General features: G+C 39.7%; 3 protein-coding genes across 20 annotated transcripts in view; all 3 read left to right on the top strand.

Annotated features, from left to right (window-relative positions):
- The window catches only part of pkp4 (plakophilin 4), a 78,605-nt gene extending 70,008 nt beyond the window's left edge, over positions 1–8,597 (top strand). For 9 of the 11 annotated variants that reach the window (XM_034886486.1, XM_034886484.1, XM_034886485.1 and 6 more), the window contains 10 exons: positions 93–210; positions 898–1,089; positions 1,413–1,586; positions 1,875–2,025; positions 2,994–3,186; positions 3,665–3,749; positions 3,942–4,059; positions 4,155–4,295; positions 5,083–5,147; positions 7,575–8,597. In XM_034886486.1, the coding sequence (XP_034742377.1) occupies positions 93–210; positions 898–1,089; positions 1,413–1,586; positions 1,875–2,025; positions 2,994–3,186; positions 3,665–3,749; positions 3,942–4,059; positions 4,155–4,295; positions 5,083–5,147; positions 7,575–7,820 (1,483 nt within the window). In that variant the 3' untranslated portion in view covers positions 7,821–8,597. The remainder of the gene's footprint in view (positions 1–92; positions 211–897; positions 1,090–1,412; positions 1,587–1,874; positions 2,026–2,993; positions 3,187–3,664; positions 3,750–3,941; positions 4,060–4,154; positions 4,296–5,082; positions 5,148–7,574) is intronic. The other 2 variants (XM_034886493.1, XM_034886491.1) reach the window with 1 other exon arrangement.
- A 2,438-nt stretch (positions 8,598–11,035) lies between these two features.
- Positions 11,036–13,252, top strand: dap1b (death associated protein 1b). 2 transcript variants are annotated; one of them, XM_034886608.1, is made up of 4 exons: positions 11,036–11,221; positions 12,284–12,380; positions 12,570–12,633; positions 12,772–13,252. In XM_034886608.1, exons 1-4 carry the CDS (start codon positions 11,152–11,154, stop codon positions 12,886–12,888), a joined length of 348 nt encoding a protein of 115 aa, XP_034742499.1. In that variant the 5' UTR covers positions 11,036–11,151; the 3' UTR covers positions 12,889–13,252. The 2 variants fall into 2 exon arrangements, with proteins under 2 accessions (XP_034742499.1, XP_034742498.1); XM_034886607.1 differs by having other exon boundaries at positions 11,037–11,221; positions 12,567–12,633.
- Positions 13,253–16,509: 3,257 nt separating this feature from the next.
- Positions 16,510–26,648, top strand: part of tanc1b (tetratricopeptide repeat, ankyrin repeat and coiled-coil containing 1b) — a 91,923-nt gene continuing 81,784 nt past the window's right edge. For 6 of the 7 annotated variants that reach the window (XM_034886482.1, XM_034886481.1, XM_034886480.1 and 3 more), the window contains exons 1-2: positions 16,510–16,759; positions 26,241–26,334. In XM_034886482.1, the coding sequence (XP_034742373.1) occupies positions 26,274–26,334 (61 nt within the window). In that variant the 5' untranslated portion in view covers positions 16,510–16,759; positions 26,241–26,273. Of the gene's footprint in view, positions 16,760–25,975; positions 25,989–26,240; positions 26,335–26,648 lie in introns of those variants that run through there. The other variant, XM_034886475.1, reaches the window with a different exon arrangement.

Genomic DNA, 26,648 nt, shown 5'->3' with positions numbered 1-26,648 from the left:
TGTGTGTGTGTGTGTGTGTGTGTGTGTGTGTGTGTGTGTGTGTGTGTGTGTGTGTGTGTGTGTGTGTGTGTTTGTGATGTGCTTTTCAAAAGGAACCTGAGTTCAGCTGGTGAGGAGGCCAGAAAACAGATGCGGGTTTGTGAGGGCCTGGTTGACTCACTACTCTATGTAATCAAAGCCTGTGTAAACACCTCTGACTTCGACAGCAAGGTACACACTAAAACAGACACACACACACACACACACACACACACACAGCTAGAAGAAGGAATACATGCTACCACATGATAAGAGGCTCTGGGGGAAAAGCCCAATAAACCCCATTTTAATCATTTTTTTTGCCTGTGTCCAAATGATCCCCACGTCATCTAGTTCATGTACTTTATCATCCAATGCACAACTTATACATACACAATATTTAGAATCTGATAGACTAGCTCATTCACCTGGGAGACAGTACGTTTACATTTTTCCATGGTTTAGAAGAAATTAAATCAAATCTCTCAGACATGCATATGTGCACTGTAAAAGACAAAAAAGTCAAGTGGCTCAGCTGTAAAGTGGAGATTGCATCCCCTGGGAACTGGGCCCCTTGATTTTGTCAAACATGTATGCTCATTGACATTCTCTGAGGCAAAGCCTGCACAGAACTCAAACAGCGCGGACTAAAATCCATTTGCTCTGGTCCAGATATTCTTTCTAAATGGAGACCCTTTGGGTCACATAACAAACTGATTTGTAACGCCACAAATAGCAGGCCTGTGTACCACACATTGGCTCTAGATAGTGTAGCATGCTGCACAGAGTTTATTCTATTGTAGCTTTTGTCATGGTGATTTAGAAAGTAGCCGCTATGACCACCCACACAACCCTCTTTCTCCCTCTACTCACCATCAGATTGTGGAGAACTGTATTTGCACTCTAAGGAACCTGTCCTATCGTCTGGAGCTGGAGCTGCCACCGTCCCGGCAGATAGGGGGGGAGGAGCTAGACGGCTTACTGGGAAGCGAGTCGCCCAGTAAAGAGGTGGATTCCAGCTGCTGGGGCAGGAAGAAAAAGAAGAAGAAAAAGAGTTTGCAGGAAGACACGGTGAGTGTGGTGCTTTTAAATAGAGGCTCAGAGCTGTATTCAAATTGTTTGCAAACAGTACAGACCACACAAAAGAAAAAAAACATTTCAGTTGTGTGCCACATTGTGTATAGAAGCATATTTCTGAAAAGAAAAAAGTCTAAATCTAACTTCATTGTGCTGCAATATAATAGGTAAAATTACCAATACCTCTCATCTGTCGTCTGTTTTCATTTTAATGAGGCTTTTTTTAACATTCCAAGAGTATTTTGGGAAATAAATGAAAAACGCGTGCGTCAGAATCCGTTTTCCAGCCTGACTAAACACTGTGGTTGTTTGTTCAGTGGGACGGTGTGGGACCCATCCCGGGCTTCTCCAAGTCTCCCAAGGGGGCAGAGATGCTATGGCACCCCTCGGTGGTTAAGCCTTACTTGACACTGCTGGCTGAGAGCTCAAATCCCGCCACTCTCGAAGGCGCCGCTGGGTCCCTTCAGAACCTGTCAGCCGGCAACTGGAAGGTACAGTAACGTTTGTGTATCTACGTACACACAAACAAATACACACGTTCTCCTTTGTTTTTGCACACACTGTTAAGTGTGATATCCTCCGAGACAAATCGTCTATTCATCTGGTTTAAAAGGATTTAACAGCTCACTTCCTCTGTGTCAGTCAGAGCTGACGTCAGTTTTACACTTTCACACTTTACACACTTTAAAAAGCATATCTCAACACCATCCATTTACCCCTGTGTTGTCTAGATCCTTTTGAAGGTATAATGCCTTTTGTGTGTGTTTCTGTGTGTACAGTTTGCAGCATATATTCGTGCAGCAGTGCGTAAGGAAAAGGGTCTGCCCATCCTAGTGGAGCTGTTGCGGATGGATAACGACAGGGTGGTGTGTTCTGTTGCCACTGCTCTGAGAAACATGGCGCTGGATGTCAGGAACAAGGAGCTCATAGGTCGGTCATATTCTCAAACTGTGATGATTCTGATGAGCTGAATAAGAAAATACACATGTTTGAAGATTATTGATGCTGTTACTAATTGCTCACTACAGAAATGGTATTATTCATTATTATTATTATTATTATTAGATTTATAGGGAGATACTGTATGTATGTACAGCAGGATCCTTTAGAAATGTCACTGATACACAATGGGCAATGCAAGACATACTGTACAATATTGTTGTATTGAAATTTGATTATATACAGTAATCATGTGTATTCAGACCTGACATTTCAAACAGTTTCATGAGCATGACAATGTGTTTCAAATCAGTGTTTTTTTTATCAAACGCAGAAACAGAAACCACGTTTTGTAAACATTTTAACAACTGGTTATCATTTTTCATTTCATCTCACTCCAAACCTTTTTTGTTCCTTGAAATAGTCTCATTTAATGAAAAGAAAGTGTTATGCTCTCTGTTTGGAATTAATAAGGAATTACAGTTCCAGCAATGCAGGGGTGACACCTGTGGGCAGATGGTGGAAGGAGTTGCTGTGTTGTTTGTTTAACGTGTGTGTGTGCGTGTGAACGTGTGCGTGCGCGCGTGCGGGTTTATGCTGCATGTAGTATTCAGGTCCTTCAGCTGGGCTGCTCTGCTGAAGGAGAGATAGGGGAAACGATCTTTTTTCTTAACAGTAGGATGCCCACACTCAGACGTCCTTGTGATGATAACGCAATGTCATTTAGGAAAACCGCCTACCTCACTGCAGTCTTGAGCAGAATGAATATATCAACCATGGTATAAAAAGAACAAAATACAGTTTACACATTCACCTATACATTATGTGACATGAAAAAATAAATGCACTACATGCCTGTATGTCTTATCTCTGTGCATAAGCTTCTGCTCATAAACCTGCAGTACAGTATGTCATTACTTTGTTAGCTGCATGTCTCACTTCCCCCTCCTCCCTCTCAGGGAAGTATGCGATGAGGGACCTGGTCAATCGTCTCCCTGGGGGAAACACCACCCTGCTGTCAGACGAAACGGTGGCGGCCATCTGTTGCACCCTGCACGAGGTCACCAGCAAAAACATGGAGAACGCCAAGGCCTTGGCCGACACGGGCGGCATTGAGAAGCTGGTCAACATCACCAAGGGCAGAGGAGACAGGTGGGCTACAGCACCATGTATTTGTTCCAATGCTTTCAGTGAGAGGGAAGAATACACAGATGCAAAGCTGACTCGCTAACATGTGCACATGCTCAAATGCACTGCCATAACACAAACACCATATGTGGCTGGTGGCTTGTCTGGACAGACTGTCCTGGGCAGTGGGAGTTTTAAACAAACACTCACACATTTAAGCGCACACACACATAAACATGGAAATGCTTGAAGAAGGAGAAGCCATAGCCACAGGGAAGGTGGATTTGTGTGCATTTCAGCTTTTATGTCCCTGTGGAATGATGGACCAGCAACTATTTCTAGACTGTTATATATTCAGTAATGTTCCAGGTTAAAACACTCTGAGGACACTCTCTTGCTACAATCATACTGCCCTCTTATATTTATAGTGTGATTGAAAATGAGGTTTGATTGCTTCAGGAATATTCAAAAATACATGTTTATGTTTTTGTCTGTCTTCCAGGTACTCTATGAAGGTGGTAAAAGCAGCTGCTCAAGTGCTGAACACACTGTGGCAGTACCGGGATCTGCGCACCATCTATAAGAAAGTAAGAACATTTGGATTGGTTAAAGAAATAAACAGTTGATGTAAGTAATTGTGTTTTGTGTGTACGGCATGTTTGGATTTTACTGAATGAAATACACGTTTCATAAATCCCAAAAGTGACCAACGTAAGGGGATTTTAAATCCAGCATGAATAGCTATTCTAACCACCACGTTTCTCTCTTCCTCCTAACAGGATGGATGGAGCCAAAACCATTTCCTCACTCCAGTGTCAACACTTGAAAGGGACAGGTTTAAGTCCCAGCCCACCCTCCCCACCAGCACCATTCAGATGTCCCCAGTCAACCACCCTGGTAGGCTCTAGTTTCCTATAGATGAAAATAGACTCAGTCAGTGAAACAGGAAAACCTCTGGAATTTATTGTTAGAGTGTGTTTTTCTCTTTACAGCTGTCAGTGCCACGTCGTCTCCTGCCATGCTGGGCATCAAAGAGCATAGAGACACTATCAGAGATTACCAGAGAGCACAGTCAACTATGCAATTTTATAATTATCAAGGGGACAACAGTATCCATAAAAAGCAGTATACAGGTACCCAAACATATGCACACATCTGAAAGCTATTGGAAGAGCATACAGTATGCATAATAGTAGTCTATAAAACCATAGTATCTACTATCTGCAACCAGACTGCAGTCACAGGCTTCCCTCCGGTCTTCTCTGTTCAGGGCTTTATCTATTATATCCCCCCATAAAACTCAAGCAGATTCCATGGCCAGTCTCAACACCCTGCCAAGACAGTCATCTGTGATAATCTTCACTAAAGCCTAAAAATTCAATTTAATTCCAAGCACTTCAGAGCTGGTCTGCACAGCAGTAAAATGAACTAACCAGCCAGTGGTGGACACTCAACAATGAAGCCATTGTAAGCAGGCCCAAGTTGCATGCAGACAGGGGCAGTGAGTGGGTACCCAGACACACCACAGCCAGATGAGAGATCTTGCCAGCCTACGCTGGTTGGCTGGTGCAGGGGCAGGGCAGAGTACACAAAATGAGCTGCAGCCTGGACAGTCCACACTTTATGTAGTGGAATGGAAATTGAGTTTCAGGATTCCACCGGTTGGATAAAGTGCCAACTAAAAAAAAACATCCCATGGGCTATGCAAACAACAGAACAGCAGTGGCCAACTCTATTACTTGGTGTTATTTCTCTCCCTAGCACAGCGTAGCACTTCTTGATCCTGCTCCATGTAAATACAGACATTTGCCCGATGACATTGTGCAGACTTTTTCACTAATATGAAATTAAGTGTATTATTATCAAGGCTCACTGAATTGCTGTTTTTATTTTATTTATTTTTTATTTATTTTTTTACAGGGTCTGGAAAGCCTTCTCCATATTATTACTCATCCCCCACAAGAGAGGAGCCCCGAAGAACACAGGTGAATACAACCATTCTTTATACATGTTTTGGTTCTACATCACAGTCTTTGCTTTCTTATCTGCACATGGTGTGTATGCTCTGATTCAACCTTGCTGCAGTACCCAATGAAATTATTTCCGCGACTCAAATGACTCTGTATTTACGTTTTTTAATTTTGTTTTATTTGTGCAGAACATTTTATACAATTATAATGTATGCAACGACTAGGGTGACCAGGTGTCCTGCTTTATGCCGATTGTCTTTAGTTTGGAAAAGTCAAACATCTGCAAGACAGACGCTTTTTTTTTAAAATCTGGCTTTTATCCAACATTGTGAAGAAAGCAGGTAAGCAGGGCTTAACGTCACACAAACTGCGCAAAACAGATTTAGGCAGAACATGGTGGAAACACAGTACATGTGTTGGTAACGTGTCCCACATTGTCCCACACAAACATGCTCTTTGTCCCACATTTGGTTTATTGGGATCTGGCTAGAGTTGGGCAGTATATCAATATTATATTGATATAGTGATATAAGACTAGATATCGTCTTAGATTTTGGGTATCATAATATCGTAATATTATATTTTCCTGGTTTTAAAGGCTTCATTAAAGTAAAGTGATGTCATTTTCTGAACTTACCGGACTGTTCTATTGTTAACCTTTACCCTCTTAGTCATTGTATCTACATTGCTGTTCATTATTGATCAAAAATCTTAGTGTGTAAATATTTTGTGAAAGGACCAATAGTCAACACTACATCGCTGCGGTATCGATATCAAGGTATTTGGTCAAAAATATCGTGATGTTTGATTTTCTCCATATCGCCCAGCCATCCCCCCCCCCCCCCCCCCCCCCCCCCCCCCCCCCCCCCCCCCCCCCCCCCCCCCCCCACCCCCCACAATGACATAATATAATAGCATTGGGATAATCACATAGGATAACATACGATTGGGGCAAGTAGAATAAAGCACTGAACAATGTCATGCGTATGCAATTATTACTATCATTTTGTCCCGGAGATTCAGGTGAAAAGGTCGTAAAGCGGCCGCCCATATAAAGAGGTTTCCTTCTTGACGCAGTGGGCCCGGGTTTGACTCCGACCTGCAGCCCTTTGCTGCATGTCATTCCCCCTCCCTCCCCTTTCATGTATTCAGCTGGCCTATCACATAAAGGCCTAAAGGCCTGTCACTATTTCCTATAGCCTTGGGTGACATCTTCAAATGGCTTGTTTTACAAGCCTTTTATTTACGCTTGTTTTGTTGTTTGCCAAACAACAGTCTAATGATATCAATTGCCCACAATTTACAAGGCAGAAAAGCAGCTGGAATGAGAGAATGTTTAACTTTTTGGACGAGTGACTTATCGCTTCAGGCCTACTCGGCTTCATCATTTAGACTAAGAAATCTAACTTTATAGGTGACCCCACCTTTGTAAACCGATGTTTTTCTTCTAGGAAGTGTTTGATAGTAATGGTACAAGGCCCTTGTTTGAGATTCTTCCACCGCGCTGTATAAATCTGGCAAAGACAGCTGGCTCTTCCGGCCCACTTGACTAATACAAAGAGACTGACGCTTATTCCACTGCGGATAAATAGCGATGCTGGGAATGGCCCAGCTCATCAGCTATTGTCTCAGCGAGAGTGAATGTGACTGCTGGGATTGGGATGGTCTCGGCGCGTCTCAGGCACTTGTCACTATGGGACACATCCATGTGTGCCCATTCAGATAACAGGCACAGTGAGAATGAGGCAGGAGATGGGGGAGGGGGTCTAAATCACATTTACACTATTTAATGCATGGGGACAGTCATCCCATTTATTTCAGACAAATTCCATCTATCTTCTGGATTTCTACCATTTATCTTCAAGTAGATTTTTTTCATTAGTAGCTAGCAACGTGTGGGCTAAAAGGTGATTGATTTTCTTACTGTTTTTAAAAAACATATACATTGTATGTATATTACAGGAATATTTTAGGATATCTATACCTATACAATACTATTCTTGCTAAGAAAGGATTTTTCGTATGGAGTCGGTCACCTGAAAATAAATGCTGGAAATGAACATGTCTAGTTTTGCAGACTTTTTCCTAGTGAACAAACGCATTCAGTGGGAACCTGAGTGGTAAATGCACATTTTCCTGCTTCACAATAAAAGCCAAACCCGGTTTTGGTTTTGTATGAACAGTAAATAGTGAGGTGAAAACATTTTTTTTAAATGCTTTCACGTGATTACATACATGGATTCTTTCCTGTGAAGATCTCCAGGAATTGAAATCTGAAGAGTATCAAAAACAGGATTTGATATAATGATATGGCTACATTTCATAAGAATTATTATTAACAGTACTTGAGTAAATGTGGTTTGTATCTTTCCACTGCTAGCTCTTCATAATATTCCAGTGAACATCGCTTCATCATACCCAACCTGTCTCTTTCCCATGCAGCCTGTGTATTATACAGAGGAGCCTGGCAGGAGGAACTATGATACGTACCGAATGTACCTGCAGCATCCCCATGGCTACGACGACCCATACTTAGAGGAAGTGATCACCTACCCGCCCACAGTCGACTACAGCTCCCAGCCTCACGGACTGAAATCCACCACCAACTATGTGGACTTTTACGCTAGCACACGGAGGCCGTCCTACAGGGCGGAGCAGTACCCTGGCTCTCCTGACTCCTGGGTATAGGTCTGGAGATACTCCTGAGGGGCGTCTTCTCCCCTCAGCCGAGGCGAGGAGCCCGCTGAGCACACAAGAAACAACAAAATGTTTTCATGAACTTGGCTTCATAAGTGGGTTTGTTTTAAAGTGAATGCCTGTGTGTGTGTGTGAAGGATGAATTCAACTGATTGATAGCAGATGGAAAGATGGAATGTGTGCCAAAGAAGGAAATCAAGGAATGTTTTTTTTTTAATATTGTTTTTTAGATAGTAGAGGAAGATAGAATCATGCTAGGGATCCATTGAGGGATGATACCCTACACTACAGCGAGGAGACGTGCGCCCTGCTCTGTCTAGATGTTAGTTTTATTTTGTTTATAAAACTCTTAGCTGTGATGGCAGGGTGAAAGGTGTGAGTCATGTGAGCGAGGGTCGGCGGTAAGAGTCAAGATGGGGAATGTGTATGTGCTGAAGCCAAAATGGATCATGAACTCATATCCATTAAAAAAATAATAATAATAGAAAACTAATGATGTTAGGTTGTAAAGAGGGATCATATTGTATCTGTACTTTATGTTGAAGCTGTGTTATGCCATGAAGTCTTGTACATTTCTTTCATTTTATTGTAAATACAGAAAAAAAAAAACATGTTACCTGGTTTACACTCATCAGCACTGGTAAAAAAAAAGAAACGTGCCATGTCAAAACTCTATAGATATATAAATATATGAAGAAATATGTGGACAAAGATGGCATCATAACACAACCATGCTACAATAATAAAAGGTCAGTTTTGTTTTTTAAACACGTGTCACAGCATCTTTTCACATGTACAGGGCAAACATATCTCTCTTACTCCATACCGCCATTTTCTATGCTCACAAATGGAAATTAATGTGAACATGGAAGAGACCCAAAAGAGAAATCAAACTCCTTTTTCCCCTTTGGACAGTTTTTTTGCTCTGTAGTTTCCAAACGGCAAGGAAACAATTTTTCATTACATTGTAACCACAAAGACATGAGTGGATGGAGGCCAACTTTCAATCAGCGGCCCTGTGTTTCATAAAACTGTCTAATAGGTCCACATAAACTTGTAAAAGTCCAGATGTCTAACCATTTGTGTGAAAGCTTTTAAATCCAGACATACTCTTTTACATAATTCATTACATATATCAGCCAATGTAAAAGTTTACTTCCACACATCATGAATGAGTACATCAAGGTAAGCAGACTATGATTACCATCTGCCACTAAATGTGCCCTGTATGGATCAGCACGTTGGAGAATTCCATTTACTTCACTATAAAGTAGTAATCAGGCTTGCAGTCACTAAATCTTTGCTGAAGCAGCAAAGTATTAGAAGTTGTAGTGGTAATAGAACAGTAGTAGGAGCAACATGAGTGAATTTAGTAAAGTAATAGTACAAGAAAAGAAAATAAAACCAATAAACTGGAAAAGGGAGAAGGAAACAAAGTAGCATCTGGAGTACCTTTAGCAAGGAGTTAATACACTAAAACCAGACTAATGTCCAAACAATGGCAAAATGGCCAAGAGGACCAGATGTGTAGCTCCTTGGCCTTTACTGTATACAGCATCTACCTGGAAATACCCCCAGGTGGTCTGTGATTGGCTGTAGATTCCCAATGAGCCTGGGGGGAGCAACACAGCAGCATGTGTTAGCACATTTTAACATTCACACATCCCTCTAAAAGAGGATGTAATGGAAACATGAAATCTTTTATTCATCATTTTAAAAATGGTTTCCTAGTTTGTGGCAGGATTAACCTGCAAAATATTTATACTGGTTACCTATTAACCACTCATTCCTCCCTATCACTCTGCAATATATGCCGTTTTCAACACTACCTGGTCCAAGGTCTGCTGTGTGATACTTGTGTCAAACACATACGCATACCAGGCTGAAATGATGGTCTTGAAACTAGCCTCAGTGATTTTTGTTAAGACAAGGTTTGGGTGCCCCGGTAGATCAGTTGGTGGAACAGGCGCCCATGTGAAGAGGTTTACTCCTTGACGCAGTGGGCCAGGGTTTGATTCTGCAGCCCTTCGCTGCATGTCATTCCTCCTCTCTGTCCCCTTTCATGTCTTCAGCTGTTCTGTCGATTAAAGGCCTAAAATGCCCCAAGAAAATAATCTTAAAAAAATATCAGGTAATAAAGCAGGACAACCTTAAGGCCCTTATCATGTCACTTGTTATTTTACTTTAGTTATGTATTCCTGAACAAACGTGTTAGCTAAACTGGCCCAAGCCAGTTGACGAGCAGATGGGCACCTTGGAACTTCCAATAGTGATTGCTAATGTTGGTGATGTACATTCCTGCACTTTGCACAAACACTTACTGTCCTGCCTCAGCCATGTGCAACTAAGACACTAACTATGACTGTTATCCATCAATGACGTGGCAGAGAATCAGATATAGTGTGCTATAGCTATATGTGCTTGTTTGGATAGGGCAATGACTCTGAACTTAGCATAGCTGAGGGCCAAGCATCTGAAAAGCACTGATTCAGATGAACCTGCTGAAATCTGCAGCGAAGCATCAGGTCACAACTTGGAGATCCAAATGATTTGTGTTATTTGTGTTTGTAGAAGCAGATTGCAAGTCAAATGTGATTCTTTGGAGTAATACACATAGATACATTCCCACAGGGGTTTACATTTGTTTGATTGACAGCCTGTTCTTGGGGCATAAATATAGTAATATGAGGAGGTCCTTATTTTAAAGAAGATAAAATGTGTAAGCCAGCCTCACTCTGATATTTACTTCCAGTAAGGGGAAATTCATATGAGATATCGCAGTTGTGCAACTTGCAGCACCACAATGGCCTGCAGAACATATGCATTTTTACACAAAAGCAAGTATAATTTTTCCAACAATGATAGAGTTTTAAGAATGCCTCATTGAGCAATGATTGTTTTCAAATTTGATTATTGAAGGTCCACTGTCTTTACAGCAGATGTGGGTTCGGCTTCTTCATTTGAAAGAAGGCTTTGCGAAGATTTTCAAAATAAGACAGTCCTTTAATAGATACATAAATAAATAAACAAACAAAGAATGACATGAATAAATGAGACGAATAAATACGAGCAACTTAAATAGATGCACACAAATACAAGCGTAATCCTAAAACATTAATTTTAAATTAATGATCAATATGTTATTGCTGTGTAGCTGTTTCAGTTGTGATTTGCCTAAGCTCAACATCAGTGACAGATTTAAATAGGCGTGTCTACAGGCTTCCGGTGGCCACACAGGACGTCATTTCCGTTTGAGCATAAAAACAAGTGCGCACTGAGAAGAGTTTTGTACTTTCTTTGCAGCTTCTCGACCGTTACAAAAATGGTGCAGCAATTTTCCAAATGTGGAGCGAAGGAGACTCCTCTGCTGAAAGCTGGTCACCCTCCGGCAGGTAAGTTTGACTTCGAGTTGCACTGTTGAATTCTTTAACTACATAAAAGCGAAAGCTTTGTTGTTGTTCCACTGCTCCCACAGACAGAGAGCCGTGTAGACCGAGAGGTTGAAACAAGTATTACAGTATTTTTTTCATCCTGTTATCATTCGCTGCTTAATTTTGTAGATGTCTCGTGGGAAACTAATTTAATCGCTGTTTTTCTGTGATTCTGTGGTTGCAAACCTTGGCCGACGCCAATTGTAACCGTGATTCACGCATTTTCTCTTCTAAGAGGCCGCTGGTGAAAGTAACTGTTCTCACCTGCCCAACACAGGCACGACTAATGCGTGCAAAATCCTGTCGTACCGACTGAATAACATTAGAAACAAGATGCTTTTTTTCACAGCAGCCATTTTGACATGTCCTAGCAGGGCAAGCACAGGTGTAACTATAACAATTAATTACGGCCCTGTTCCATTTATCTGCGCCATTGTTCTGGGAACGTTGTGAGCTGGAATGGTGATCCTGCGATCCTCTAAATGGAACGGGACCGTAATTAATTTGATCAATTTCTGTTGACTTGTCAATATGGCTGCTGTAAAAAAGCCCTATTTTATCATCAAAACAGTCTCATTTTTTATTTTTGTTCTCTTGCATATGTAGCCAATTTATAACGCCAACTTTTCTTTACTTAACATTTTATGTGTACCCTTGCTTACTGCTTGTCAAGTATCATCAACTATACTAAGTAGTTAAACCAAATTTTAAAAATGTAGTTTTGTGTACTGTTTATATATATATTTTTTGTTATAGCTTTAATCCCCTCAGATTTATCCTTGACCCCCCCCCAGGTTAGTAACCACTGTTAGAAAACGTAAGCCACTCTCTTAACCTAGACTCCAGTGACTGCCAATCAGTGACCTGCTTACCAAACGTTTGACCGTTTTTTTTCTTTTTAGACTTTTAGGGACAGGGTCCCCTGCATAGTGTAATCTTTAAAATCTGCTTAACACTGGTGCAACAGAACTTATTTTTTGGAATAAAGGGAGTTTTCCCTTGTTTTCTTCTCTGGGTCAATAGTGATGGCAGGGGGTAAACGGGTAGCTAAGAAAAGCTTGGAAGACAGTTCCAGCCATGGAATTCCAGAGGAGAAGACCAAGAGGTCGGATAAACTGAGGTAGGCTGTGATCTGCATTATGATATAGCAGTAATATATAAAATGCATGGATTTGAATTGTAATCTAAACCAAAGGATATCAAAATGAATTATTTCACACCATTTGATGTTTGACAGTGTTATTTTGATAATGTTACTAACAATTGTTTTATGTTCTAACAAGTTTATTAAAATTTGATCTTACAGCAGATCCGTCACTACTTCTAACAGGATGCAACAAGTTAATATTCTTCTGGCAGGAACTCTTGACAAAGTAAACAAAACCATTAATTTTTATTAAAAAGCCAGTTCTTATTTTGCATTTCAAGTTAATTCATACTAAGCAAAGTGGCTAAATTAACCCCAGTGCCTCTCAAAAGCCTTGTGTAACTCCTGCCTGATGTATTTACAGCTGAGCCATGACTTCACAGAGATGCCCGTGAGCGTGAGGCACAGCAAGTTGCGCCCTGCAGTGGAGAAGCCCCACTGCCCACGGATCTTTTCCATCCAGCAGCCGAGGAAGTTTTGAACGGGTGTTTAAGAATGGCCCAGAGGGAACCATGTCAAGTCAGCTGTGAAAGACTAGCATGAGGCATTAGACATGAGGGGACTGACAGGTTGTGTATATTCTGTCAGTATTTATGGAGAGAGAGCTTTCATTAAGCTCTGTTTACTTTGTAGGTTGTGCTTGTTTTAGAGAATACTATCAACCAGCATTTAATGTGCCTTTCCTTGTTATAAAAAAGAGATACTGTACTTTTTTGGGGTATGTTTAATGTGAGGGTTGGGGTTTAAGTGAGTAGTTTTTGTTGTTGTTTTTTTTCAGCTAAATCTTTACATGTATTGCTTGGCACTTACTAGAATTAATAAAAATATTGCATGGCTAGATATCACAAGATTGCAGATCTCCTTATTGCTAAATGTTTGTTTTTGTGGTAAGCTACATGGCCATTAGGTGGCAGCAAATGGCTTTTTATTACGCTCAATCATTGTACTTAACATCAATGGTAAGTTGCATGGACCAAAACATTACAACTGTTATTGCTTTTTCAAGTATTTGTTCACTTTTAAACATACCCCTGTGCATTGCAACAACTGGTGTTGAAAAATGGCAAAAATCCTGACAATTGTGATTGAAAAAATAAAATAACCCATGTTGCCTACAGAACCGGCTCAGCTTTGCTTATGGGTGTGTACAGTAAAGGGCAACACAATTTTAACTCACTACCAACATGTTCAGTTTACAGATGTGTTGTGGTACTATATTACTAGTACCATACTATATTAAAATTAAACATCCCAATTTTACTGAACAAATTTCTTAAATATGCTCTCTCGCACCTTACATGGAGGAAAAAGTGTGCACATACTTAATATTGTCCTATATGGGACTTTTAAATTTGCAGGGAGTATAAGTCCCTTGACTTTTGAGCATTAACATGATCTTTGAGTAATGTTATGCTTGTGCTTTACAGTACAGAATGTGTCTTAAGTTACCAATTTCAATAAAAATCCCTGCTAGTACAATACTGCTACTCCACCAAGCCCGTGAACAGGCAGCAGAGACTGGAACATTAATGGTATTAGTTGTAAACGGCCCGTGTCCGCCCATTCTCCTGCCGTCTAAAGAGCCTCGCTGACCCTGTAACGCCCACCACACTGCTGAGAAAACATTCCACACCAACCGCCTCACACACAGGAGTGGGATGACTGAAAATATGTACTCCTATCACTACAGTACACTCTAGTTTACAAAAAATTGCTAAATGACACTAGGGAAAACAATGATTTTATGAAATCACACTTCTGTTAAACACATCTGGTGAGACAAGCTGCATACAATATTGTCACCTCATGAGGTCACCATAGACTAAGGTGTGCTGTGAGCTTCACTCGAGACTGGGTGGGTCCAACAGTCTAGAAATCCTTACCAGTAAACATTAATTTGCACTTTTGCATGATTATAAAGAGGGACAGACTCATTATCAAAGTTGATGAATTAAAAACTGCTCTACAGCTCTGTGTCTGTCCCATAGACTAACGGTCTATGGTCTGTCCCTGTGCTTCACTCACCACTGAGTCTGACTTAATGTTCCGCCCACAATGCTATCTGACTATCTTTTACTGTGTTTTAAGTTTCTCTTTTATTAAATAATTGCTTAAAGCATTTAAACAAAGTTTTGTGTTGGAGTTTGTAATATTTCAAAATCTTATATGGACTTTTTCTTAATTTTTTAATTTTCACTGTAACTGCAAATCGGTTTCATTACCAATAATCTGCCTTCAAAAACCAGATTTGGTTGATTCCTAATTATAAATGCATTAGATACTGTTGTATATCCCTGCATGGTGGAAACATTTTAGCCTCTCAAAAGAAATAACATATAAATGAAGTTATGCTGACATGTATTATATGACTCCTACACAGTAGACTCATAAAGTAGACTCAGCATTAGGCTACACACAAAGCTACTGAATGACATCCTGCTTTTAACAGCCACTAATATACAAACCTAACTCAACTAGGCTTTTACATAAAAGCTTTGACTCATGTTTCAACCCATCCTTTTGTGATTAACAGGAAGTTACAGAGTATACTTGATAAGATTGCTATCAGAGGGACAACTGGTAATTTTAGATGTTGGTATCAATTGGCTATTTAAAGTGAACCCAATTTAGTGCTCACATTCTTTACTGAAGAACACAATGTAATCAAAATAATCCATTACAAGTGTCACGTTCAAAATTGTATTGGGGCTATTGTTACGACCCTATGAACCAGAGAGTAACCATTGATGTTAGAATAACTAAAGGTAGGATGGGAGGCGCTTGTTACAAATTATCAGTAATTTATTAATAATACAAACAGAAAAGGTGCAATAATGCTTCAAGTAAACGACATAGCAAAGACTCAATTACAAAATCCAAGAACAAGAGACACATTTCAAACACATGATCTGGTAAGCACAACCTGCTTCCAGCAAGTACAACAAAGGTATGGGAGACTAGAGAGGGAAGTGGCGGGGTCTACTCCTTTATCCAGGGAGCTGAGTGAACACAAGTGTACATCTGGAAGAGAGGGGAGGCACACACAACGTACACAGCAGACAAAATAAAAAATGTCACACAATGTTCAAGTATGTAAGTATTAGCAGCTACATGTATTATAGCAGAAGTGCTTGTTATAAAGACTGGCCCCATTCAGAGTGATACATCTTTAATGTAAAGCAGCACTTTTCATGTTGTAGCCATTTAGGTGGTACCACGTGACTTACTATACCCTTGAATAGTTTAATGTAGCAATGCGCCGTGTTTTATAAGCTTATTTATCTCTTGTGTGTGAGTAGCAAATAAGAATAGGTATACGATTAATAAATGGAGTAAAAAAGTTCTACGGTTGATGAACTAATCCTGACACTAATCCTGACACCTCTACTCTGACATGAAGCCTACTGGTGCATTATAAAGTTGCACTAAATAAAGACCAAAACTACTGTGAGTTTCCAACTTCAGTGTTATTTAGCCAATCAAAATTGAGGACTTTGCCTTTTTAATAACAATGTGATAAACAGAAAATCTACGCTTAAATGTGGCTTGAAAGCTGGGATTCCTCAGTGTTATTCAGTATGTCTAGGCTCAGCATATTTAATTTGACAAACAAAATAAATAACGAATAAAAACTTCAGTGATTCTCTACCAGAAATGCATTCCTGGCAGCGTAGCAAAGGCTTTGAACAATATTTAGACTTTTAATTTGGGAAATAAAACAAAATCTCATAGTTTTATTTTTTCAGCATCCAACACTTTTATTTTATCATTTGTAATACCCTTCTAATTTCCTAGAAAGTTTTCTGAATTAAAAACAACTGCTGCTTATTAGAGGCAAAATTGAGACAAAGGATTGTGAAAGTTGTGTTCAGTTAATCAGTAGGAAGGAACTGAACCATTTAAACAAAACTACATAATTAATAATGACCAGCTAATTTAAATAAATAAAATATGGACAATCCAATAGAATAAACTATTATAGAGACTTTCACTTGGGATGATTTTAAGGATTTCTGTATTTCTGGATATGTCTCAGAACCAAACCCTTAAATTGCAAGCCTGCAGCTTGGCTAGTTGTCCTAATACATGTGTCTTGCATCTCTGTCGTGTCCATGAGGCATTCACAGAGAAAGGAGGTGGAAGAGGAAAAAAGGAGGAAGAAGGAGGGGGGTAGCTTGTCTAGATTGCCTGCCCTCTGTGGATGTGCCTTCCCTAGATGACCTCATGGGGAGGAGGAGGAGCGTCCCGTAGCCTACCTTGGTGGATCAAGTGGGGATTGAGTTCGTTTGGAGATACGCTGGAAGACTGGGAAAACTTTTTTTTGGTACTTTCATGTCTATGACATTTATAAGGTAAGACTTTAGGAAATATTCACACGTTGGCTGTGTCGATGGTAATAACCTGGAGGAGTCGGTTAACCGGCTCACAAAGTAGAGATAAGTTGTGCCTGTCAGGAGTTTTAGTGGCAGTTTGGTGGGAGGAATGTCGGGACATGCCCATTGAGCTTCCGTCAAAACCAACGGGAATGACAGCAGTGGGTTTTTATTTATTCAGGGTATTTTTAGCCTATTTGGTCGTTGTTTTTGTGTGTCGGTTACGTTACTTACGTAAAATATTACCGTTAATCATGCTAGCTAATTGAACACCACGCTCAGTTGCTATGTTAGCTTAAATCAAACATTTCCTACAGGTAGCTAACGTTTCCGTTTGGTTTGCTGTGAACTGGAGCTAACGGGACACACGTCACGGTGAAACTGTAGCGTTAGTGGATTAGTTAACCCAGCAAGTTTACCGTTGGAGTTTTGTCTTTTATTTGCTACGTACATTTATTTCTTGCATACGTGCATGTTGTCCTGGCATTAAAAACTTCTAATTTATCCGAATCAGAATCTGCTAAAATGGCCAATTTGAACACATGCATTTGACTCCGGCTTTTTGTTCTCAAAGTACATAAACAGGAATAGACATAAGCTAAAAACAAGGACCACAAAGCTGAACAAGTTAAACATAAACATTTGACTAGTTTGTATATTAAACGTGGTTAGATATCCACATACATACATACATACATACATACATATGCATACATACTACATACGTACACATGTAAATAAACAGTTTTATGGTGATTGTAAAAAATAGGATAATGTAAAAGTACAAATTAAAACAGTTTCCAAATAATAGAAGACGTCACCCTTTACTCGGGAAACCTAGTGCTTATTATTTTTCTAACATTTTGTAGATTAAACAATGGATTGATTCGTTAATGCGATTGCTTGATTGGTTAAAATAACTTAAACACATTCTACAGATTAATTGATAATGATAATAATAATCATTTGCTGCAGCCTCAGAACAGTGACAAAACATGTCACTGCAGAACAGCCTAAATTGCTTGTTACTGTATGTGTTAACCTCTCTAAAGATGAACAGACATCCAATAGGGTTTGAAGATATGTAATACTTATTGTGGAGTAGCACCCTGCTCAGTAGGATGCAGATGTTTTACTACAAGGTTCATTCATTTTCTTATAACTGTGTGGTCTTGTTTGATGCTAATGTTAGTCTGCATTTTGTGATTGGATGCAGTGGTTTTCAAACCAGAACCCAACCCAGATATAGTAGTAGGTTTAAGTCTACAGGACTGTAATCTTGTTCGCCCACATAGATTGAGTCTTTGAAGTTTGACCACTGGCTGTATATGACTATTGCTGTTTTCAGCATATTTTATAATCCCCTTGTAACTCAGCCAGGTGCCTTAAAATCAAAGCTCTGTTTTCCCCTTCAGATAAATTGCTTGTAAATGTCAAGATGCAGCTCTGATCTTTGAGAATGCATGAAGTCATCGATTCAGTGTTCTTTCAAAAAAAGTGTCATAAAGTCTTCATAACCTCTTGGCGTTCTATCTGCTTTAACATTAGCTATTACCAGTGCCAAGTTACAATCTAGCTTCAAGGGCAATTCCACTGTACAGTGTTGATTTTACAATTTAAACTCAACAGGTGGAAAAGGCTTTGTTGCTGACAATCATGCTGACTCCCAGTTAATCTGGAGATAGTCGGTATTAACTTTCCAACATCATTTTAGGCAATTTTACGCTGATTATGGAAGCCATACAGTGGATTTGCATGCCTCTATGCCACGGCTAGAGCTACACCAATTGTCTACCTACTGCAGGGTTATGAGATGTCTGCACTACAGAGCACTCATCTTACTGGAAGTGCCACAACAGTCTGCCTCCCAGTCTCTACAGAGCCTGGTTCCCATGGTCTCCAGCCAGTTGGCCAGTAACAGATGCTGGCATCAGAGTTTCATTGTTATGACTGAGGAGGGAAAGGTATTGGAGCCAGTGACCCAACTGACAGACAGCACCTGAGCTTCTTAACTTGAATAAAGAGTTGTCATGCACTGTTTTGTGATAAATATCATACTTTAGAGGAGACAATATTCCACATTGAGGTTGCAGAAGTGATCATAAAAACCCAACATGGCTAACACTGCAAAGGTAGTGTAATACTCAACTTTCTATGTACTCTTAATTAGCAGTCTCAAAGAAGACTCATAAAAAAATTCCAAAGATATGAAATGCCTATAGATATTTACCAGGCAAAGAAATCATGATGCATTCTCTGCGTCGGGATGAAAGATTATACACAAGCCTACTGGCAAAGTGATATTATGTAATTTAATAAGCTCATGTTTCTTAAAGGCTCTTAATACATTCTATAGAAAATGCCTGGCATTACCATTTATATTCCCCTCAGGTCATCTATTAAAACATTACGCAATGACAGCAGTGCATATTGAGTTGCTTTTGTGTTTCAGTGATGGGGTTGGCAAGTCTCCGAGTACGACACATCTGCTGAATTACATACCAATAATTCATTCCCTACACCAAAAGCTCCATACATTCCGAAGTATGAGTTGAAAGTCCAGGTGAGCAAGCGTGTGTATGCAGTTTTAGGTTCATGCACGTGCTTATGTGCGCTCATGCTTGCATGTGTGTATCTGAAGCAGCACGTGTGTGTTTGGAAGTGTTTTGTAGTAACAGCTGTTACTGATTTACATTTTTGTAGAGAGAGAGAGAATTTAGTTGACATAGGCAGACTGGTAAAGCAGAATTAGTGTTATTTCCAATGTGTCGGAAAGGAGAGTGTACGGTCTCCAATAGCTGCATAAATGGGACAGCTGGATAAAGGCATCTCTATGGCAAGTAGACTGGGAGGCTCGTACAGTAGTAGTGGTAGAAGTTGTTGTCATAAGACAAACTAGTAGTTCTGGTTACTGACATGTTCTTACTCCCAGGAAAATGTCTAACAATATCATAAGTAGTTCACTCACAGATAAAGTGAGACAGGCTAAGAATAAACCTGCATTCCAAAATTAACAAGTGAATGTGGCATCTTATCTATAAAGTGCTTCTTGGTCTGACGTCCTGTTGAATTCACAGTAAGATTCAGAATACTTTGTTGATCCTCAAGGGGTACTTCAATATTACAGTCATTATATGTGACCCTCTGACAAGTCTTAGCAAGAGGAGAAACTCTGTGCTTGCGTGAACTTCCTGTAGACTTTAAACACTACTGTTAATGTTTTACCATTAATCAAACACCAGGCTTCTTGGGAGGCAAATGTCAAATTAAATTTAAAGAATATTGGTACAACTTTATTTATTTTTTACTCCAAATATTCATTTACACTCAATTTCTATTGCAAATCAGTTATAGAGTGATACTGTAATCAACAAGGATAGCAGGAGGGTAATAGCTGTAAATGTGATTAGATGTTTGTTGTCACTCAGCATGCAGTTAAATATATGGTGCTGGCTGATGATGTGATGTAAGGAGTGTTAATTGTTGTAGAGGAATACTAAAACAATGAGAGAAAAAAAAAGGCTCAGACTGGAGAAACTGGGATGGGAAAGCTTAGGAGACCCACTGCACTGTTAACTCAATAAATCAATGTCAAACTCCGATCTGTCAATGCTAAATCAATGTTGGTCATATGTAAAGCTGTGGCTGGCTTAGTTTTAATCCGGTGAGGATGTGCGATGTCTTTTTCTAACATTTTACATTCAGCTTTAGTTTAGTTTAGCCTGTGGTTAAACTGTGAATTCTGAGCAAAGGTTGCCCTCTAAAACATGCCTTGACACTTCTAGAGCAACACTGTTGGGAGAAAAAGACACAGTCACTACTGCGGCAGCATGCAGGGTTCTGTTTGGATTTATTCATTAGTTATATTAGAAAAGGTCAAGGACAAGTGGCCTCAGAGGACAAATCAGTCTTTTCAAAATGAGTGGTTTTCCCATGACAGTCTAATGAGCAGTTCAGACTTGTTATCGTTTTTAATTTCATGCTGAGCCATGTTGCTACTTCTCCTCATAAAGAAACTAGCTGGCTTTGCCCCAAGCTAGAACTCTGGATCATCCCATGTCAGTGACTGGACAAGTAATGTCACAATACCAGAATTATAGTAGTTGAAACCAATACCATTGAAATTCTATAATTCTCAATACCCAATTCGAAACTGTAAAAACCAAAACACTAAAATTGTGGTGATCATTGTGGAAGATTATATTCCTGAACAAAATGTGCAAGTATCATTACCTTGTGTTTGCCACAGAGCTAATTTTGGATTATTGCAAAAATAAGCTTCCTTGCCTCCTTGACGCTCTGTTATCTCCTACTTTGAAAACGTAAGCATCAAGGTGCTGTTTTGGTCAGACGTCTTTTAATTTTGCTTAATTCTTTAATGAAACGATGCATTACACTAATTCATTTCACTTTTAAAATTGCAGTTTTATATGCATATTATTGTGTATATTTTGGCTGCCAACATACACAATATGCTGATTTGGTGGTAGATTTTTGCAATCACGCTACCCACATCATACCCTGAGGTTCTGGATAGATCCCTGGCATTTAATTACCCTAGATATGCTACACCTTTTGTAGTAGTGTGTAGTATGTACTGTTGCACCAGGTACATTTAGTCATACCTCATGTTTAAGTTGAACGTATCTTAAAGCTTTTTGGGTAAAGTCAAAACTAACAGAGTAAATGTAATTTGAATGTTTTGCAAGTAGACATGCCTGTATGATCTGTTGCTGGGTTTCAACTGTTAGCCTGTCAAACGATACAAGCTGGGTGTGTAGTATTATATTAACAAGTTAAAAATTCTCTTTACTCTTTAAGGTCAGCTGTTGGCATTCCATGACATTTCCATTTTCTGCTCATAAGATGAATACCTGCTTCTCATAGGCTGTAAGGGGGGGGGGGGGTCTGTGCTGAAAGCAATTTAAACCGGTAGACTAGTTACATAAAAATGTCTGTTCTTTTGTTATTTCCCTTCCACTCATGTGAATGTGAATAACAATCTTTGCTTACAATGGCCGGCACTGAGACTGCGCTGTCCTCCATACCTACTCCCCACACTTCCTCTTTCAAGGGTTTGTTGGTTAACTTCCCATTGTTTATGGACCACTTGAACTCACCGTCCAGGCCGGGCCGGTTTCCTGCCCTCAGTGAATGGACAACAAAAGAATAGATAATTATGAAGTTCAGAGGAGCAATTAAAAAAAAAAATTTGATCACTTTGAGGACGTGTTTGAACAACCAATTAGAGGGTCAGCCGATGGTGGAAAATGTCCATGTTTCTATGACAACTGTGCAGAAATCTGTGAGTGATCATTCATGTAGAATTTGTTGAGGAAGAGAGCTGGCAGGGCGTTTCACAGAGTGGAAAATATCTGTTTGCTGCAATCCTGGAAGAGTGGTCAAGTTGATCTGAGCTTAAGGTGCTCTCTATTGTGTGCCACCTAACAGAGGACAAAGCAGGTTTTAACTCACCAACTGCCAATGTATGTGAGATGCTTCCCTGCCAGAGGCGATGGGGTCGAACAATTCTATTTCCGTTCTATCTATAGCTGTCTTCTCAGATCACTGTGGTAAATCTAGATGGCTCCATTAACCACATGTCACATCGTCATTGTGCAGGTGAGGACCTTTTCTTTCTTATAACATGTATGGAACTGAACTCTATCAAGTCAAAAAGGACCTGGAAAACATACACGTTGATAACCCAAAGTCCCCGTTTACCATCCTGATTTCCAATTTCTCTTCTGTGAAAGGAAACCCCTTCATTGTGCAATAGACCAGAGTCCTTTTTATTGTTGCCTTGAGCTGTTCCAGGTAACAAACATCCACATGTGAAGGTCATAGAGTTGACATATGCCTGGTAGAAAATGCCAGCTGTGAGGAAGCAACCCTAATCATGCATGTGTTTGCCCAAATAAGGGCTATGCTGTGTTTCTTCAGTTGCTTAGGGCATTTTGAAGCCTGGGGAGGACATTTGATTGACTAGGTTGTCGGTTTCTTGACATAAACAGAGAGGCAGTACCCTAAGCAGAATGCTGTGCTGTTTCTCTGCCGTTTATGTTTGATCTTGGAGTGTCTTGAACAGAACAAATGTGAATATTGAGTGTATTTTGACCATTTGGCCTGTATGTGTGTCCACAAAGACCTGTGAGCCATACTGTGGGACTTTCACTGCTCTGATTTAATATTGAGAGGCCCCTTCTGAGGGGGCATGCTTTGATGCTGATATCCAAACACAGTGTAAAAGCACAGGGATAGACCTTACTTTGAGGGCTTGAGGAATCTTGATGCCAGTCTTGCTGCTTACCATGCAGTCCATGACTTCTCAGAGGAGACTTTTTTTCAAAGGTCAGTTATATCCCTACCACAGCTTCAGCAGCCTAGCTGCCATTTGATGTTGGTTGTGGTGTCTTTGCTATTGTAGGATCCATCAAATTTCTTTAAATATACCTCCAGCCAAAGGCTTAGGCAAACTCCACACATTGTCCTCACACCTGTTTCAAAAAACGTATTCATGAATACAAAAGACTTGATGAAGATAATGTTATTTAAATGCCTACTGTATAGTGGGGAAATTACCATTTACACTCCGGTTTGTTAGTAATGACTACACACAGGCCTGAAATACACACAAATGCTCAGGACCTACACATGCAGAAATGGAGAGAGGGATTTCATGGTATAGCTATAATTAATATTTGTAAAATGTTAGTAAATTGTCAGCACTGCAGCATCGTATTAATGTATCGTATAAAAAACACCAGCTTATGTGACTAGTGTTAGCTGCAACAGAGGATCTTTAACTGTAAGACAATTATAACTTAGATATGGTTTGAATGCTGCCCCAATTTTCCCAATGGGCTTGCAGAGCTAAAACTGCATAGCACACATTTGGTGGTTCAGGGGGCCTGGGAGTTTAGTTTTTCCCAACATACTGTATACACAGAGTTGGTAACATTGCTTATTTAGAAAGCAACACCTTCAAAACCTTAGTTATACCTGCAAATATTGGTTATATTTTTGTTTAATTAGTGCAAAAAGCCAGTAACATATTATCAATTGTATTGTCTCTCCAATACTTGGTTCACTTCACTTCTTGGTAGAGGTGCAATAACAACAATATTTTTATTTAAAAAAGAAATTGATAGTCCACCTCTACCAGACATTGTAGGAGTCAGTACAATACAATTATCATCTTGATCCCTGACCATCTGTGGCTATTGCAACCTAGTGTCATAGTTGTCTGTTCACTTGGCAAGCATGTGTCAGTGTCTTGTGGGGAAAAGTATTGTTATTGGATGTAGCACTGGTTCTATGTCGTGCTTCCCAGCAAGCACAAGACACTTGGTTTATTTACAATATATGTTATAATCACTATGTTATTATTAAATCAGTTTTTGGCAACAACACTGTCCTAATACACGTTTGGCTTTCTTTCGAGTAATGTAGAGGGCTTAATTCCAACCCACCTTCTAATAAAAAATAATAATAATGAATGAGGCACACTTCAGGATAAAAAGTAATGACTGTTGATGATGTCTGAAAAGGTGGTGTCTCATTCTCACTGTGGGTACTGGCTGTGTGTGTCTGGTAGCTGTGGTGGGGGTGGAGGGGATGGAAGGAATTTGTCATGTTGGCTTTTGGAGTTTCAAGAGGGCGTTTCTCATTTCCTTTGGGTTAACCTGGGTGATGTTTATTGTTACTGTGGAGATGAGCAGCCAGCTCCCACACAGCAGTCAGCGGTTCACTGACACTATGCTATGCTATACTATGCTGTACTTTACTATTCTGAACTACACCATTCTGTACAGATAGGCATAGTTCTCAGATCTGTTTCTCACTGTACTACATGCATCACACCTGGCGTTTACCTGACTGTCTTTGTTTAGACAGCTGTGCATTTTTGAGCATTCACTGAATCCAGTTCCAGAAGTGCTGCTCTGTACTTGATATTACATCAACATGTAATATATAATCATACCACACCAGACATACATAACTATTGTTTAGTTCATGTCACAAAATATTTCTCTTTTTTCAAAGCAGCAAAGAATAGTGCAGTAGTGTTGAAATATGAAGGAATGTTTATGAGACACATTTCATTTAGTTCATATGATAAAGAGACAGAGGTGGGGTATTAAATCGTTTGGCAGCTTTAAATGAAATCTGTTTTATCAGTAAAGTGCATTGATGCTATATTATTTGAAAATTCAACAGAGCCTAGAAATTGAAAATAACCAAGTGGATAAGTTCCAGAAGGTTTGGGGTAAAAGAAATGGAGAAGGGATGAAGAGTGTGATGGGCTTGCTTTGTGTGTGTTTTCCCTGGATCCTTTGGAATAAAACACCTGTACAGTATTCATATGCCGCCTTGAAACTGCATTCATAATCTTGATTTTGGCTCGGTGAAATGAAACCTCATGAAAAGTAAATTTTTGGAACAGTCAGTGCTGAGTTGAGGTACAGAGGTTTCTCAGCGATTTGCCCCCTACACCTCCTAATAACGGATTCAGTCACATTGTTTGAAAAAGTGAAAAGTGCCGATCAATAGCCTCTGACCCAGCAGCAGTAAGAGGACCTAGATATTAAATGCCTGGCTACTGGGGTTGAGAACTGGACAAGTAAGGACTGTGTGTTTTGTTTGCAAAAGGCATACCCTTATTTGGTTGAAAACATTCTTTTCATTGGATAGATTGCTCTGTTGCTATTAATACAGTAGGGTAGCAACCTATAATGTTTTAGAGGGTTAGAAACCAAATATCCCACACAATTAACTGTCTTAACTGCCGCAGTGTTTAGTTAAGCATGTTTTTACCATTGTACAACTACATAAGACTATAAATAATTCCAAAGTAAACAAGCACATCCAGGCCTATCCAGGCTGGACCTTGAGTTCATGTTATACCGTTCAGCCCTAAGGATTCAAAATGCAGACTAGTTTGGGATTGACCATAGAAAGCAGTTGCAAACACCCAAGTCAAGTCACATAGCATCAATTACATGTGGAATTCAGGGCATTTGACAGAGTGTTTTCCTACATAACAAGATAGCAGAACTTGTCTTTTTCTCTTTAAATATTAGAGCATTCTTTCCATTCGCTCCTCCACTGATGACCTGCAGGATTGGGAGTGCTGTGGGAAAACTCCCAGGCGGGTGCCAGCTAAGCAGTATGAAATGCGGATGTACACTGTTTTTCCATTTGTTAGGTTTATAGGACACATTTTGTATTGTTTGGTTAGTTCTTGGTAAAAAAAAAAAAAAATTACTTATGGAGTTGTTTGAAGAATAGTTTTCTCATTAGCAGGTGAATAGAGGAAATGTCCTTTGTTCTGTCCCATAAATAGAAATTAACCTGTTTGCATTGCTTTAAAATTTCAGTGGCTTTGCACGATTGACACCACTGTTGTCTTGTCGTGGTTGAGAGTGACCGAATTGTTTTTTGTTTCTTTTTCTTGCAGGGGCCCTACAGAGAGGCCTGCAGTAATCTTGCCATGTTCAAAGCAGTGCTGAAGAAGAACAGAGATGGAGGCAAGGGGAGCAAGAAGGATTCAGGTATGTGGAAGATCAAGAGAAAAAAACAGCAAGATAGGTTTCATGGAACAAATACCACATACCCCAAAGGCTTAGACAAAAACTGTATTTCAGAGGCAGATGTACACTTCTGATCATCTTGCTTTCAGTACTTTTAAATTCATTTGTCACTATAGAACTTTTATGTAGTGATTCAACTCATGTAAACTGAATAGAAAGTTGAGATGACAGCATAAAAGCCATGCTAAATCTTAAATGTACTTGGTAAACATACTGTCATCTAAACCATCATTCGCCGCAATTGACTTAAGGGCTAATAATTTAGCTTCAGTCTG

Source organism: Etheostoma cragini, chromosome 11, assembly GCF_013103735.1.
Source record: "Etheostoma cragini isolate CJK2018 chromosome 11, CSU_Ecrag_1.0, whole genome shotgun sequence".
NCBI classification, from domain to species: Eukaryota; Metazoa; Chordata; class Actinopteri; order Perciformes; family Percidae; genus Etheostoma; species Etheostoma cragini.
This window is presented reverse-complemented; position numbering and strand designations above follow the sequence as displayed.

Excerpts from the sequence above, each read along its gene's own strand:
- dap1b (XM_034886607.1), top strand. The coding sequence starts at position 11,152 with ATGGTGCAGCAATTTTCCAAATGTGGAGCGAAGGAGACTCCTCTGCTG. Across the intron at positions 12,381-12,566 it reads AAGAGGTCGGATAAACTGAG|CAGATCCGTCACTACTTCTA; the intron begins GTAGGCTGTGAT and ends TTGATCTTACAG. Across the intron at positions 12,634-12,771 it reads TGGCAGGAACTCTTGACAAA|CTGAGCCATGACTTCACAGA; the intron begins GTAAACAAAACC and ends ATGTATTTACAG.